The 15,403-nt window shown below is 38.2% G+C and overlaps 1 protein-coding gene across 2 annotated transcripts in view; it reads right to left on the bottom strand.

Moving 5' to 3' along the window:
• The window catches only part of LOC107863650, a 41,834-nt gene extending 26,868 nt beyond the window's left edge, over positions 1 to 14,966 (bottom strand). Inside the window, exons 1-2 of one of the 2 annotated variants that reach the window (XM_016709677.2) lie at positions 14,662 to 14,959; positions 14,326 to 14,355 (exon numbers count right to left, since the gene is read on the bottom strand). In XM_016709677.2, coding sequence (XP_016565163.1) covers positions 14,326 to 14,355; positions 14,662 to 14,775 — 144 coding nt within the window. In that variant the 5' untranslated portion in view covers positions 14,776 to 14,959. Of the gene's footprint in view, positions 1 to 14,325; positions 14,356 to 14,661 lie in introns of both variants that reach the window. The other variant, XM_016709678.2, reaches the window with a different exon arrangement.
• Positions 14,967 to 15,403: the final 437 nt, after the last annotated feature.

The raw sequence follows: 15,403 nt of genomic DNA, 5'->3' as shown, positions 1-15,403 counted from the left end.
GACGTGCGTAATGTCGATTTTTGACTTGAATTATGTTTAGGGATGTTAAAAGAGTGTTTTGGGAAAGTTTCTAATTATTAAGAAAGGGTTCGGGGTCATTTTGGGACCCCAAGGTAGTAAGCCTTTGCGACAAGGCCGTGCAACGAAAGTTAACCTCCGCGATATTGGCGTGGCACAAAGGCTAACCTCCACGGTATTGGCGTCCCACGCCGCTGTTTTAAATTCATCTAGTTTTTGTTTTTTTACTTAGGGTGAGGGGATTTTTGTCTTTTTACCCCTTGTACGACCTTATAACATAAAATAACTCCATTCCTTTCCGTTTTCAAAGATCAAATCATTCTTTCTCTCTCAAACTCAAAACCTAAGAACATTCAACGATTTTACAGCGAATTCATCATCCGAACTCCAAACTTCGAATTGTTTTCAATTCCTTGTGTATTTCAGGCATGTTTCTCTTGGATTTGGTTATGTGGATTTGGCATGGCATAATTAATTTAGCTTGCAAGCAAAGTGGTATGACAATACCAAGTGGTAAATGCCTTAATGAATGACTCATTTGTTAATGTATTGGTTTATGTGCAAATTATTTTAATTTGTACTTAAAGGGAATTGTGCTGCTTACCGTAAAGGTGTAAGTCCCAAGGGGACGAACACTGAAAATCACGTTTGTCGACGTTAGAGGTCTATATGACTGTTTGCTTGGTGCACACTTGATATATATATTTTGGGACGGCTATTGCCTTGGTGGCTTTAGTTTTCCCTCGATTTTTCTTCGGTTCATGCGGCTAACACGCACTGGGTCCTTTCAGCAGGGGGAGCTGAACCCATATAGCCTATGGGTGCCTTTAGGACGGATCGAGCTATACAGTTCAGGTTAAATATTTAAACTCTCATGTTCATGACCCTTGTCCCTATCCCGACATCATATATATATATATATACACACACATATATATGTAATATATATACATATATATATATATATGTATATGAATGTGCAGCAAATGGTTTATGACTGAATTTGGTAATTGTATTATTTTATCCTTATTCCCTGAGTTACATGCCAGTGTTTATCCCACTGACCGTCCTTGGACGCTATATCGTTTCATGATGTAGGGTCTGAAAGGTTTTCTATTGCTCCTGCATAGCATTAGGTGGTTGAGCACGCATGTTGAGTTGCTGTGAAGTGGTGAGCCTGCTCATTTCAGTATTCTCTCTTTATTGTCATAGTACTTTTGGATTCTTTTTTATCACAGTCGGGGGCATATCCCGACTTAGGTGTTATTCTGATTTTAGAGGCTTTTGTGGACAAGTATGGGTGGATTGTTATTTGAATTTTTTGAACCGTCATTTGATTCATCTATCCTGATTACAATTATCATTGGTTTGATTGGCTTTCGCTTTATTTTTATGATTATTGTGTTCTTGAGGTTAGGCTAAAGTGCTGGTCTCCGGTCCATGGTGGGCTCGAGATACCTGTCATGGCTAGGCCTTGGTTCGGGTCGTGACAACTTTGGTATCAGAGCACGGTTTAGGGTCATTGGGTGTCCACAAGCCGTGTCGAGTAGAGTCCCTTTTATGGGTGTGTAGCGCGCCACACTTATAAGGCATTTAGGATTGTTTTCCTTTCTTGTATTCTATTTTAGGGCTATAGATTCTAGTTGTCTTGAAACTTCTCTAACTCATGGCCTCCTCGCATTTCAAATCATGCCTCCCTGAAGATCTGATGTTCGTAGAAACTCCGTTGGAACCTCTGTTCTACCTGAGGAGAATATGGAGGGGACTCGCCCTGTTTATGGAGTGCAGACCCGATTTACGATCCTTGCTCCTGATGTGCCGCTCCACGTGGGGTTCCACGGGTCCCTACTAGTCCCCCTCGAGCTTCCCGGCCTGGTGATACTTATGATCAGCAGCTTCAGGGAGATATCTCTAATGCGGAGTTCCGTCGGTCTATTCATATGGTTACACAGTTGGTCAATCAAATCGTGTTGGTTTTGTTGCTCATTCATCTGAGGTCACTCGGGTTGAATAGTTTATGAGGTTGAATCCCCCAACTTTCACAGGCTCTAAGGTTGAGGATGATGCGCAGGGGTTCATTGATGAGATGGAGAAAATTTTAAGGTGAAGCATGCTACTGATTTGGAGGGTTTGGAGTTTGTTGCCTATCAGTTGAAAGATGTTGCTTGCTAGTGGTATAAGGAATGGAAAGTGGTGAGGGGTGATAATGCTGAACAGGGGGTGACTTTTCTGGTGGGCTTCTTGATCACTTCTTTCCTCAGGAGTTGAGGGAAGTTCAAGGCTGAGGAGTTTGTTAATCTGAAACAGGGTAAGATGAGTGTCGGGAAGTATGCTCTGAAGTTTCAACAATTGGCTTGTTATGCCCCAAAGTTTGTGTCTAATGTTGGTCCCAAATGAGAAAATTTGCTTCTGGTTTGTCCCGTGATTTGGTACTGGAATATAAGGTTGCTATGTTGAATAATGGTATGGACATCTCTAGGCTAGTGGTTTATATGCAGTGGGTTGAGGATGAGAAAAAGACTCAGGTAGAGATGGAGAGTGGCAGAATAAGAAGTTTAGATATTTCAACAATTGGCTTGTTATGCCCCAAAGTTTGTGTCTAATGTTAGGTCCCAAATGAGAAAATTTGCTTCTGGTTTGTCCCGTGTCCCGTGATTTGGTACTGGAATGTAAGGTTGCTATGTTGAATAATGGTATGGACATCTCTAGGCTGGTGGTTTATATGCAGTGGGTTGAGGATGAGAAAAAGACTCAGGTAGAGATGGAGAGTGGCAGAATAAGAAGTTTAGATATTTAGAGCAGGGTACAGGTCAGCAGAACAATAGGAGAGATGGTAGACAGTGGAGTAAGAAGAAGAATAGGGGAAATTCGTATTCGACAGCTAGTGCTCCTTATCCTAAGCCTTCTGGTGATCGTTGTTTTCAGACTAGCAGTGGTCCTAAGGCACAGGGTGCCCAATCTCAGGCTAGTGGAACTCAGTCAGACTCACCTTATCCTCCTTGTCGTTTTAGTGCGCAGCTTCACCATGGATATTGTGAGGAAGGGAGAAATCGATGTTATAATTATGGTCAGCTTGGTCACATACAACGAGATTATCCTTCAACCAGGGTTGCCACTGGGGCTAATAAAGTTTCGGTTGCCACTTCTTCAGCTCCTGTGCCAAAGGGCGCTACTCTAGTACCGGCACTAGCGGGAATCATCTGTATGCACTTGCTACCCATTAGGAATTTGAGGCATCCCAGATGTTGTTACTTGTATGTTATAGCTCTTCTCTCGTTATGTTTATTGTTTGCTTGATCTGGGTTCTACCCTATCTTATGTGACCCCTTATGTGGCTGTACACATTGGCTTTGGTCCTGAAAATATTTCCGACCCCTTTTTCATTTTTACTCACAGTTGCTAGAAAAACCTATAGGAGTTGTGTGGTGTCCATCTTTCATAGGGAGACATTAGTGGATTTGATAGATCTTGATACAGTGGATTTTAACGTTATCTTGGGGATGGATTGGCTCCATTCGTGCTATGCTTCTCTGGATTGTAGGACCCGAAAGGTCAGTTTCTAATTCCCTAATGAAACGATATTAGAATAGGAGGGGAGTTCCTTAGTACCTAAAGGGAGGTTTATTTCCTATTTTAGAACTCCGATGTTGATTTCTAAACAATGTTTGTATCATCAAGTTCGGGTTAAAGATTCTAACTCTAAGAGTCCCTCTTTGCAATCTGTCCCTGTGGTTAATGAATTTCCTGAAGTTTTTCCCAATGATCTTCCTGGAATTCCTCCCGATAAAGAGATAGATTTTGGGATCGATGTTCTGCCGAATACCCGTCCCATTTTCATTCCTCCTTAAAGAATGACTCTGGCTGAACTAAAAGAGCTAAAGGAGTAATTGAAAGATCTTCTTGATAATGGGTCCATTCGTCCTAGTGTCTCTCCGTGGGGTGCTCCTGTTCTTTTCGTGCGAAAGAAAGAGGGTCTCTTCGAATGTGTACAGACTATCGTCAGCTGAATAAGGTGTTCGTGAAAAATAAGTACCCTCTTCCTAGGATTGATGATCATTTTTTAAGCTTCAGGGTGCTAGGTGTTTCTCTAAGATTAATCTCCGTTCGGGCTATCATCAGTTGAAAATTAAGGAGATTGATATTCCCAAGACTGCTTTCCGAACCCGATATGGTCACTATGAGTTTTTGGTTGTCATTTGGGTTGACTAATGCTCCGGATGCGTTCATGGATCTCATGAATCGGGTTTTTAGACAGTTTTTGAATTGGTTTGTTATTATTGAAGTATTGAGTTATTTGTTGTTATCGTTTCTTTTTAGTTTAGTATTTTTATATTTGAAATTCAGTTAGTTAGCTGAGATAGAATAGGAGTTTATTAGTACCCTAGTTGAAATAGAATAGGAGTCTTTTGTCTATTTATTTTCTAAGATGTGAAAGAACAAACAAGAAGAATATTTTTATCATCAAACGTATTTTTTTCTTCTTCTCTGCATTCTGTAGAACAACAATTGGTATCAAGAGCTACTTGATTCGAAGGGCTTGTGAGTTAAAGAAGACCCAAAAATATAAAAACCTGCGTAAAAGCCAACATTGTTATAGCTTCCAGCAATTTCTCAATTCCTTCACCCCCAATTTTTTCTGGTGAGAATTATCCAATTTGGGTTGTCAAGATGAGAACCTATTTGCAAACATATGATCTGTGGGAAGTGATAAAGGCTGGAGGAGAGGCAAATCCTATGCCAAATAATCCAACTATGGCGCAAATTAAGAATCACAGAGAACAGGTTTCAAAAAAATTTAAAGCTCTCTCTTGCATACAATCAGCACTTTCGGAAGTAATTTTCGCAAGAGTTATGACGAGTGAGATTGAAAAGGAGACCTGGGACAAGTTGAAAGAAGAATTTCAAGGAAGCGACAAGATCAAGCAAATAAAAGTGATACATCTAAGAAGAGAGTTTGAAATTCTCAGAATGAATGATCCAGAAACTATTGAAGAATTCTCCAACAAGTTGATGAAGATTGTAAACCAAATCAGACTTATGGGAGAAGAGCTTACAGATTCAAGAATCGTGAAGAAGGTTCTTGTGAGTTTGCCGGAAAGATTTGAAGCAGAGATCTCCTCACTCGAAGATTCGAAGGATCTCACAAAAATGTCACCTTCAGAACTTGTACATGCTCTTCAAGCTCAAGAGCAGAGAAGATCCTTGAGACTAGAAGAAGCTACTGAAACTGCTCTTCAAGCCAAGTTCAAAGGGAAGATGCAGATGCAAAAGGAAGGTAAAATCTCAGAAACCTCCACTAATTCTAGTAGAAAAGATCAAGGCGATTCTCGCAATGGAGTCAAAAAGAAAAAAAACTTTCCTCCATGCAAGTACTGTAGAAAAAACAATCATAAAGAGGATGATTGTTGGTTTAAGGGGAAGAAACCACCTCTCCAGTGTAGATATTGCAATAAGCTTGGTCATATTGAAAGGTTTTGCAGAGTGAAGAAGGAGAACAACCAATAAACTCAAAAAGTCAATATTTCGGAAGTTGAAGAAGAGGAGTGTGTTTACGGCGATGGCAGCAACAAGATTGGATGATGACAACACATGGTTTCTGGACAGTGGTTGCACTCAACACATGACCAGCAAACGAGAATATTTTACGAAATTGGAATCTGCCAAAGATAGTGTTAAGTTGGTTTATAAAACCAAGTTGGAGATTGTTGGTAAAGGAATTGTGGCAATTGAAGCTCCCAAAGGTACTAAATTTATTCAAGATGTTTTGTTGGTACCTGATCTTGACCAAAATCTGTTGAGCATTGATCAAATGCAAGAACAAGATTATATGTTACTGTTCGAAGACAAAAAATGTATTGTTTCTGAATCTAGCGGCCAAGAAGTGATTACGGTTGAAATGATAAGTAGTTTTCCTTTGAATTGGAACTCAAATTCTGAGCAAGTTTGTCGAAGTAGTCGATGTGAGCAGGATTCAAAATTATGGCACAAAAGACTTGGCCATTATAGCTTGAAATCAATTCAATATGCTCAGAAGCATGATTTAGTGAAGGACTTGCCTGAAATTGAGTTATGATCAAATGTGCGTGAAAGTCGTCAACTAGGGAAGCAACACAAATTGCCTTTTCCAAAGTCAGCAACATGGAGAGCAAGTGAGAAGTTACAACTTGTTCATTCTGACATTTTTGGACCGATGAAAACTCTTTCAATCAATGACAGCAAGTATTTTATTCTTTTTATAGACGATTTTACTCGAATGACCTGGGTATATTTTCTTAAGCAAAAGCTTGAAGTATTTGTTGTTTTTAAGAAGTTTAAAGCTTTTGGGGAAACTCAAAGTGGATGCTTGTTGAAAATTCTCCGAACAGACAATGGGAAGGAGTATACTTCAAGTGAATTTCATTTATTTTGTGATGATATGGGAATTAAGCATCAACTTACAGTCACTTACTCACCCCAGCAAAACGGAGTATCTGAAAGAAAAAATCGGTTTGTTCTTGAGATGGCTAGGTGTATGATTTTTGAGAAAAAGTTGCCGAAGTCTTTTTGGGCGAAGGCGGTAAACACATCAATTTATCTGTAAAATAGACTGCCAACAAGGGTTGTGGATGGAATGACACCAGTTGAAGCTTGGAATGGTATAAAGCCATCAATTGGGCATCTAAAGGTGTTTGGTTCTTTCTGTTATACTCATGTACCAGCTGTCAAACGAAGTAAGCTTGATGAAAAAGCTGAAAAAGAAATTTTGGTTGGATGTAGCTCTATCTCAAAGGGCTATAAAATCTACAATATTGAATCTGGGAAAGTTTTTGTAAGTCGAGATGTGAAGGTGGATGAAGATGCTTATTGGGATTGGAATATCTCTCAAGTCAGAAAGATGGTTGTTAAACCTACTTTTCAAGATTCAAGTGAAGACTTGGAAACAGAGAAAAATGAACATTTTACTGTTGGAGGCACCAGACAATTGGCTGAAATTTATGAAAGATGTAATCTTGTTGTCCTGGAACCTTCAAACTTTTAAGCTGCCTGCAAGGTTGAAGAATGGAAGCAAGCGATGGAGGAGGAAATGGTCATGATTGAGAAGAACGAAAGCAAATTATTGGAGTTAAATGGGTGTACAGGGTGAAACTAAATGCGGACGGATCTATCAACAAGCACAAAGCGAGGTTGGTCGTTAAAGGTTATTCTCAACAGCCTGGAGTTGATTACTCGGATACTTTTGCACCGGTTGCAAGGATGGACCCCACCAGAATTTTGATAGCAATAGCAGCATAGATGAAGTGGAAAATTTGGCATTTAGATGTCAAATTTGCCGTTCTTGAATGGCTTTCTAGAAGAGGAAATTAATGTAGACCAACCAGAAGGTTTTGTGGTTCAAGGAAGTTAAGGCAGTGATGAGGAAGAGTTGTAGAAGTTTAAAGTGAAAATGGAGAAACAGTTTGAAATGTCAAAAATTTGATAGAGATGAAGTATTTTTTGGGGCTGAAGTATGCCAATCAAAAACTGAAATTTTTCTCAATCAACACAAGTTTGCTTTGGAGATTCTGAAAAAGTTCAAAATGAAAAATTGTAAACCTGTTCTTACACTATTGGTTTTGAATACAAAATTCTCAAAAGAAGACGGAGCAGAGAAGTGTGACGCTTCATTATATAAAAGTTTGATTGGAAGTCTCTTGTACTTAATGGCTTCAAGGCCTGATTTAATGTATGTCACTAGTTTGCTTTCAAAATTTATGCAGAGTCCCAGCGACATTCATTTTGCTGCTGCGAAAATAGTGCTTAGGTATTTAAAAGGTACTTTACAACTTGGAATATGGTTTAGACCAGTTGAAGAAGGTGTTTTGCTTGGCTTTGTTGATAGTGATTGGGCCGGACATATTGACGATATGAAGAGCACTACTGGCTATGCTTTTTCCTTGGGTTCTAGTGTGTTTTCTTGGAATTCAAAAAAGCAAGAAATAGTGGCGTAATCCACTGCAAAGGCAGAGTATGTGGCAGCATCTACGGTAGCAAATCAAGCTATTTGGTTAAAGAAAATTCTGAAGGATCTTGGAATGGAATCGCAAGTTGTAACTAAGATCATGTGTGATAACACCTCAACAATTGCAATTGCAATTGCTGAAAATTCAGTGAAGCATAGTAAAACAAAGCACATCCTTGTCAAGTATCATGCCAATAGAGAAGCTGAGAAAAATAAGGAAATCAAGCTTGTCCATTGTAGTTCGGAGGATCAACTCGCTGATATATTTACCAAAGCCCTTCCCAAATACAGATTTGAAACTCTTCATGAACAACTTGGAGTTACCAGCAAACATCTCAACGAGGAGTCTTGAAGTATTGAGTTATTTGTTGTTATCATTTCTTTTTAGTCTAGTATTTATATATTTGAAATTCAGTTAGTTAGCTGAGATACAATAGGAGTTTATTAGTACCCTAGTTGAAATAGAATAGGAGTCTTTTGCCTATTTATTTTCTAAGATGTGAAAGAATAAACAAGCAGAATATTTTTATCATCAAACGTATTTTTTTGTTCTTCTCTGCATTCTGTAGAACAACAGTTATACTCTTCATTGATGACATCTTGGTGTACTCCAAAAGTGAGGAGGATCGTGACAATTACCTTCGAATTGTATTGTAGACTCCTAAAGACCAGAGGTGTGTATGCGAAATTTTCTAATTGTGAGTTTTAGCTGAATGTTGTGACTTGAGCATGTTGTTTCTAGTGAGGGGATCAAGGTGAATCCACAGAAAGTCGAGGCAGTTAAGAAATGGCCTAGACCCACAACTCCAACCGACATTAACAGCTTCTTGGACTTGGTTGGGTATTATAGGAGATTTGTGGAGAGTTTCTCGTTTATTGCTGCTCCGTTGACGAAGTTAACTCAGAAAAAGATTAAGATTTTGTGGTCTGATGCTTGTGAGGGTAGTTTTGAGAAGTTGAAGGATAAGTTGACTTCGGCGCCAGTTTTGATCCTACCGGAGGGTATTGATGGTTTTATTGTGTTTTGTGATGCGTTCCGTGTGGGACTGGGTTGTATTTTGATATAGCATAGTAAGATCGTATGCTTTCAGGCAGCTTAAGGTTCATAAGAGAAATTACCCATTTCGCGATCTAGAGTAGGTAGAGTTGGCGGTCATGGTCTTTGCCTAGAAAATTTGGCGCCATTATCTGTATGGAGTGCATGTAGACATCTATTCAGATCATAAGAGCTTGCAGCATATGTTTACGCAGAAGGAGTTAAATCTCAGGCAGAGGCAATGGCTCAAATTGCTTAAGGATTACAACAAGAGCTTGCACTACTATCCAGGTAAAGCTAATGTAGTTGTTGATGCTCTTACCAGGTTGTCTATGAGGAGTCTATCTCATGTTGAAGAGGAGAAGAGAGGATTAGTGAAGGATATTCACAGGTTGGCTAATTTAGGAGTTCGTCTCTTGGACTCTGAGGATAAAGGAGTGATGGTTCAAGAAATGGTTAAATCATCTCTTGGTGTTAAGGTGAAGGAGAAGCAGGCTTTGGATTCCATACTTATGCAGATTAAGGATGATGTGGTCAGCAAGAAGTTATGGCTTTCAAAATTGGGGAAGATGGCATGTTGAGGTATCAAGGCAGGTTGTGTGTTCTTGATGTTAATAGGCTGCGGGAAAGGATTTTGACTGAGGCTCATGAGTCCAGATATACAGTTCATCCGGGTTCGACTAAGATGTATTATGACGTGAAGGAAATCTACTTGTGGAACAATATGAAGAGAGATATGGCAAATTTTGTTGTCAAATGTTGCTCTATCAGCAAGTTAAGGTTGAACATTTTGAGGCCTGGTGGCACGTCTCAAGAGATAAAGTTGCCCATATAAAAGTGGGAGATGATCAATATGGATTTCATTACGGGTCTTCCGCGGTCTCGCAATCAGTATGATTCTATTTGGGTTATTGTGGATAGAATGACTAAGTTTGCTCACTTCTTGTAAATGAGGACTAACTACTCAGGAGAGGATTATGCTAAGTTGTTCATTCAGGAGATTGTGAAGTGACATGGTGCGCCAGTGTCTATTATCTAAGATTGAGGTACGCAGTTTTCTTCTCACTTCTGGCGTTTGTTTTAGAAAAGTTTGGGTACTCATGTAAACCTTAGCACCGTTTTCCACCCTTAAACTAATGGGCAAGTGGAGTGTACTATTCAAACTTTGGAGGATATGCTAAGGGCCTGTGTGATTGATTTTAAAGGGAGTTGGGTTGATCATTTGCCCCTTATTGAGTTCGCTTACAACAATAGTTACTATTCTAGCATCCAAATGGCTCCTTTTGAGGCTCTTTATGGTAGGAGGTGCAGGTCTCCTATTGGGTGGTTTGAGGTTGGTGAGACTAGGTTGTTTGGTCCTAACTTGGTTCACCAAGCCATGAAGAAAGTGAAGGCGATTAGGGAAAGACTTAAGACTACTCAAAGTCGCCAAAAGTCTTATGTGGATGCGAGGCAAAAAGAATTGGAGTTTGAAGTAATTGGGTGTTCTTGAAGGTGTCTCCTATGAAACGAGTCATAAGGTTTGGGAAGAAGGGGAAGCTCAGTCCCCGTTACGTTGGTCCATATCAGATTTTGAGGAGAATTGGGAATGTCGCTTATGAGTTAGATTTGCCTGCAAGTTTAGCTTCGATTCATCCTGCTTTTCATGTGTCCATGCTGAAAAAAGTGTGGGTGATCCTTCCTTGATAGTGCCTGTTGAGGATGTTGGTGTTACAAATTCATTGTTGTATGAGGAGGTCTCGGTAGAGATACTGGATAGACAAGTTCGTAGATTGAGGACCAAGGATGTAGCCTCGATGAAGGTTCTGTGGAGAAATCAAAAGGTAGAAAAGGCTACGTAGGAAGCTGAGGAAGATATGACGGCCAAGTATCCGTTCTTGTTCCACATATTGGATGAATGTGCTTAAAGTAAGATTTTCGTTTTCCTCTTATCACTTTCTAAATTTGTCATTTGATTCTGATGTATTCTTGTTATTCTCATGCTTAAAAGTGTCCTAACTCATCATTCGGGGACGAATGTAAGACCCCTTAAAATTTCGATCATTTTATTTTGACCCCCACCCCCGCATATGTAATGTCGATTTTTTACTTGAATTATGTTTAGGAATGTTAAAATGGTGTTTTGGAAAATTTTAGAATTTTTTGAAAGGGGGTAGGGATCATTTTAGGACCCCGAGGCAGTAAGCATCCGCAACAAGGCCGTGTCATGGAGGTTAACCTCCGCGATATTGGTGTGGCATGGAGACTAACCTCCACGATATTGGCGTGTCACGCCGCTATTTTAAATTCATCTAGTTTTTGTTTTTATCACTTAGGGTGGGGGGCTTTTAGTCTTTTTACCCCTTATACGACCTAATAACATAAAATAACCTCATTCTTTCAGTTTTCAAAGATCAAACATTCCCTCTCTCAAACTCAAAATCCAAGAACATTCAAGGGTTTTATAGTAAATTCATCCTCCGGACTCCAAACTTTGAATTGTTTTCAGTTCCTTGTGAATTTCAGGCATGTTTCTCTTTCCCTAACTTTAATTTTACATTGTGGCATTAACTGAATGGATTTTCATGTGATTTAATTGTGGGTTTTGAAATTGGGTTGAGGTGTTTTGGTTGTTACGAATTGAATTACTTGTCTCATGTTCTAAATTGATTATTCATGCTTCAAATTAATGTTTTTAGGACTGACTTGGTGCATGGTATAAATAGTTGGAATGGGGGAAAGAGTTCCCCAAATTGATGGAATTTTGGCTTGATAATTGCATTAACTTCAACTCACTTTGTAAACTTGATTTTAAATATGAAAAATTGCATGGTTTAACTTGTTTTTTTAGCTTGCAAGCATGTGGTAAATGTCTTAGTGAATGACTCCTGGGTTAATGGATTGATTTATGTGCAAATTGTTTTAAGTTGGGCTTAAAGGGAATTGTGCATCTCACCGTGAAGGTGTAAGTCTCGGGGGGACGAACACTGAAAACCACGTTTGCCGGCATTGGGGGGTCTATATGACTGTATGTTTGGTGCACACTTGATATATATATTTTGAGACGGCTATTGCCTTGGTGGCTTTAGTTTTCCCTCGATTTTTTCTTCGATTCGTGCGGCTAACACGCACTGGGCCCAAAAGCGCTGAAGCGCCCGCTTAAAGCGTGAAGCTTAGCGAAGCGACAGTGGGTCGCTTTTTACACTTGAAGCGTTGGGGCGAGAAAAAAACTCTCGCTTTATGTCCAGAAGCGAGAAGCATTGAAGCAAAAAAACGCAGAAAAGCTCGCTTAAATGGATATTTAAGGTTTTTTTTTAGGGTTTTATTACTTTATTTAATTTATTTTAGTTAAAACCCTTAAGTGACTATACGACTGCATTGCTGCTGCTGCGACTTTTCTGGAAGAACTGTTGAAGGTATGCGACTTCTTCTTCTCTAATTCTCCTCTTCTTCTTCTCCTATTAGGGTTTTCTAGTTTTTTGTTCTCTTCTCCTCAATTACTCTTTTTCATCTTCTTCTTCTCTATTTCTCTTCTTCTTCTCTGTTTTCCAGTTCTGTTTTACTTTTTTTTTGCTGTAGGTAATCTGACTTCCAACTTTGTTTTTTCCTTTGTTTTTTTTTCTTCTTCTCTATTTGTGTTGGTTGATTAAGACGCAAGATTGATTTTTAGTATTTTAGTAGTTTGCTTAAATGCTTGTTATGACTATCTATTCTCTTTTTAATTTGAGTATTGAATGATTATGTTATTTAATGAGCTCTTGGTTATTTATTTATGCATGTTTAATATTTTTGAATTTTGTACTAAATAGCGCTTTAATGGAAAAAAGAGTGCGCTTCGCTTCACGCTTCTCGCTTCTGTGAAGCGAACCCTCGTCGCTTTTTTTCGCCTCTCGCTTTTCAAAACACTGATCCCGACATCCTCTCTCTCTTTATCTATCTATCTATCTATATAAGTATTTTCCTGTCTTCTCTTTGTACTGCTTCTCCGTGCATATGGTTTATGACTGAATTTGGTAATTGCATTATTTTATCCTTATTCCCTGAGTTACATGTCAATGCTTATCCACTGACCGTCCCTCCCTAGAAGCTACATCATTATATATATTTATATATATATATGAATGTGGTGCATATGATTTATGACTGAATTTTGGTAATTGCATTATTTTATCCTTATTCCCTGAGTTACATGCCAGTGTTTATCCACTGACCGTCCCTGGACTCAACATCGCTTTATGATGTAGGGTCTAAAGGGTTTTCTGTTGCTCCTGCGCAGTGTTAGGTGGTTGAGCACGTTTGTTGAATTGTTGTGAAGTGGTGAGCCTCTATCCTTCGGAAGACCTTGTCATTTCACTATTCTTGCTTTATTTTCATAGTACTTTTGGATTCTTTTTTATCACAGTCGGGGGCATGTCCCGACTTTGGTGTTATTCTGATTTTATAGGCTTTTGTGGACAAGTGTGGGTGGATTGTTATTTGAATTCTTTGAACCGTCATTTGATTCATCTATTCCTATTACTAATATCATTGGTTTGATTGTCTTCCGCTTTATTTTATGATTATTGTGCTCTTAAGGTTAGGCTAAGGGGGTGATCTCCGGTCCATGGTGGGCTCAAGATACCCGTCACGACTAGGCCCTAGTTCGGGTCGTGACATGGCCTCTCTACCTTCACAAGATATAGGTAAGGTTGTGTATACATCACCCTCCCAGAACGTATTTGTGAGATTACACTGGATATGTTGTTGTACAATGACATGAAAAGACATAAATCAAGCGATTTGTTGTAAATTAATAGTTCAATGGTTCCGAGGTTAAACAGGAATCAGAGACACAAAATGCTCTAAGTAACCAGCCATGCATTCATGGAATGTTAAACTACTCAAGAAACTGTGTGATACATGAAAAACTAACAACTTAGGACAAAAATTAAGCATTCTCAATTTCTTTTTGTTTTAACTTTTATTTATTTCAAGTATATTTCTAAGTTTTTACCAATTTATTAGAAAATGCACAAGCTTTTGCTAGTTCATTGTGTTAAACTCTAGGGATTTTGCAGAATTCCATGTCAAGAAGAAACAGAAACAACAAGGTTAGCCTCTTCCTTAATCCTCTTCATTTCCTAATTGTATGTAACTTAAGAAGCTAACCTTGGCAAACTACCAGATGGGGTAGGTATTTTACTGGATTTTAGTCCTCATTAACCAAACCAAAGGGAGAAACCTATTTTGCAGCATTAAATAGTAAATCAAACATGTCTATCAGAAAAATTCCTTGAACAAGGTTTATTGAAGCAACATAGCGCCAATGGCTCACCCTTGAAGAGCCTTTATAAGCACCACTCCCCTGCACAACAAGGAAAAAGAGCAAACTTCATCAAACTTTACAATAGTTCTTTCGATTGCCACAAATGAAAATCCAGAAATCACCAATTCATGGGCTTGCTGTGCAACGTTTGCTTTCTTCTCTATAATAAATACAATATATTATGTTTATGCAAACAACTAACATGAATTTCCACTTCCAAAACCAAACTTGTTGCACATAGAAATTTCATACATCGCAAAACCAATGAGTCCGACAAACTGAAAACTCGAGATAAACCAAATAAATAAACGAAATTATATATATGTAATAGAAAGAGACACTAACAGAATCCCAATGAGTGCGTCTTCTGCGTTCCAACATTGGGGAAGAATGAAAAAGAGAGGCGGCCCTTAGCTGAAAAGTGTTGCCCTGAGAGCTTATTAAAGCAGCCCTATTCATCGCCGGAAATTCATGTAAACAAGAAACAATGCTCACTCATTAACTAATTTTAAATTTGAGAAAGAAAACACTTTCTGCTCCGCTCTTTTAAGATACCAAGGGGAAACTGGACTACCTTCTTGGGTAGGTAGCCCCAAAATAAATGACTTTTGACTCCAAAGAAAAAAAAAAATTATAAAACCAACCTTCAGCTGAACTTCAGCTATTAGTTGATATATTTTTAGATATATTTTTTTAATTTTATTTTTAATTATTTTCAATCCTTATTTGTTTTCTTTTTTCCTCTCAATTTCTCCTTTTTTTTATTTTTTATTTTACTTTAATTTTTAATTTTTTCTTTCCTCTTCTGTTTGTTCTTTTTAATTTTTCTCAATCCTTACTTTTTTCCTTTATTCCTCTCAACATCTACTTCTATAAAAAGAAAAACTTTTTTGATTTTTCTTTGATTTTTATTTTTCTTTTCTTTTTTTTTTTAAATTTTTCTTGGCCTCTATTTTTGTTTTATCTTTTTTATATTTTTATCAACCTTTAGTTTTTTCTCATTCTCTTTCAACTTCTACATTTTATTTTATTTTTATTTTTTAATATTTTTCTTTATTTTTTCTGTAATTTTTTATTATTTTTATTC

Source organism: Capsicum annuum, chromosome 3, assembly GCF_002878395.1.
Source record: "Capsicum annuum cultivar UCD-10X-F1 chromosome 3, UCD10Xv1.1, whole genome shotgun sequence".
NCBI lineage: Eukaryota > Viridiplantae > Streptophyta > Magnoliopsida > Solanales > Solanaceae > Capsicum > Capsicum annuum.
Note: the sequence above shows the minus strand (reverse complement) of the source record. Positions and strands in the feature narration are given on the sequence as shown.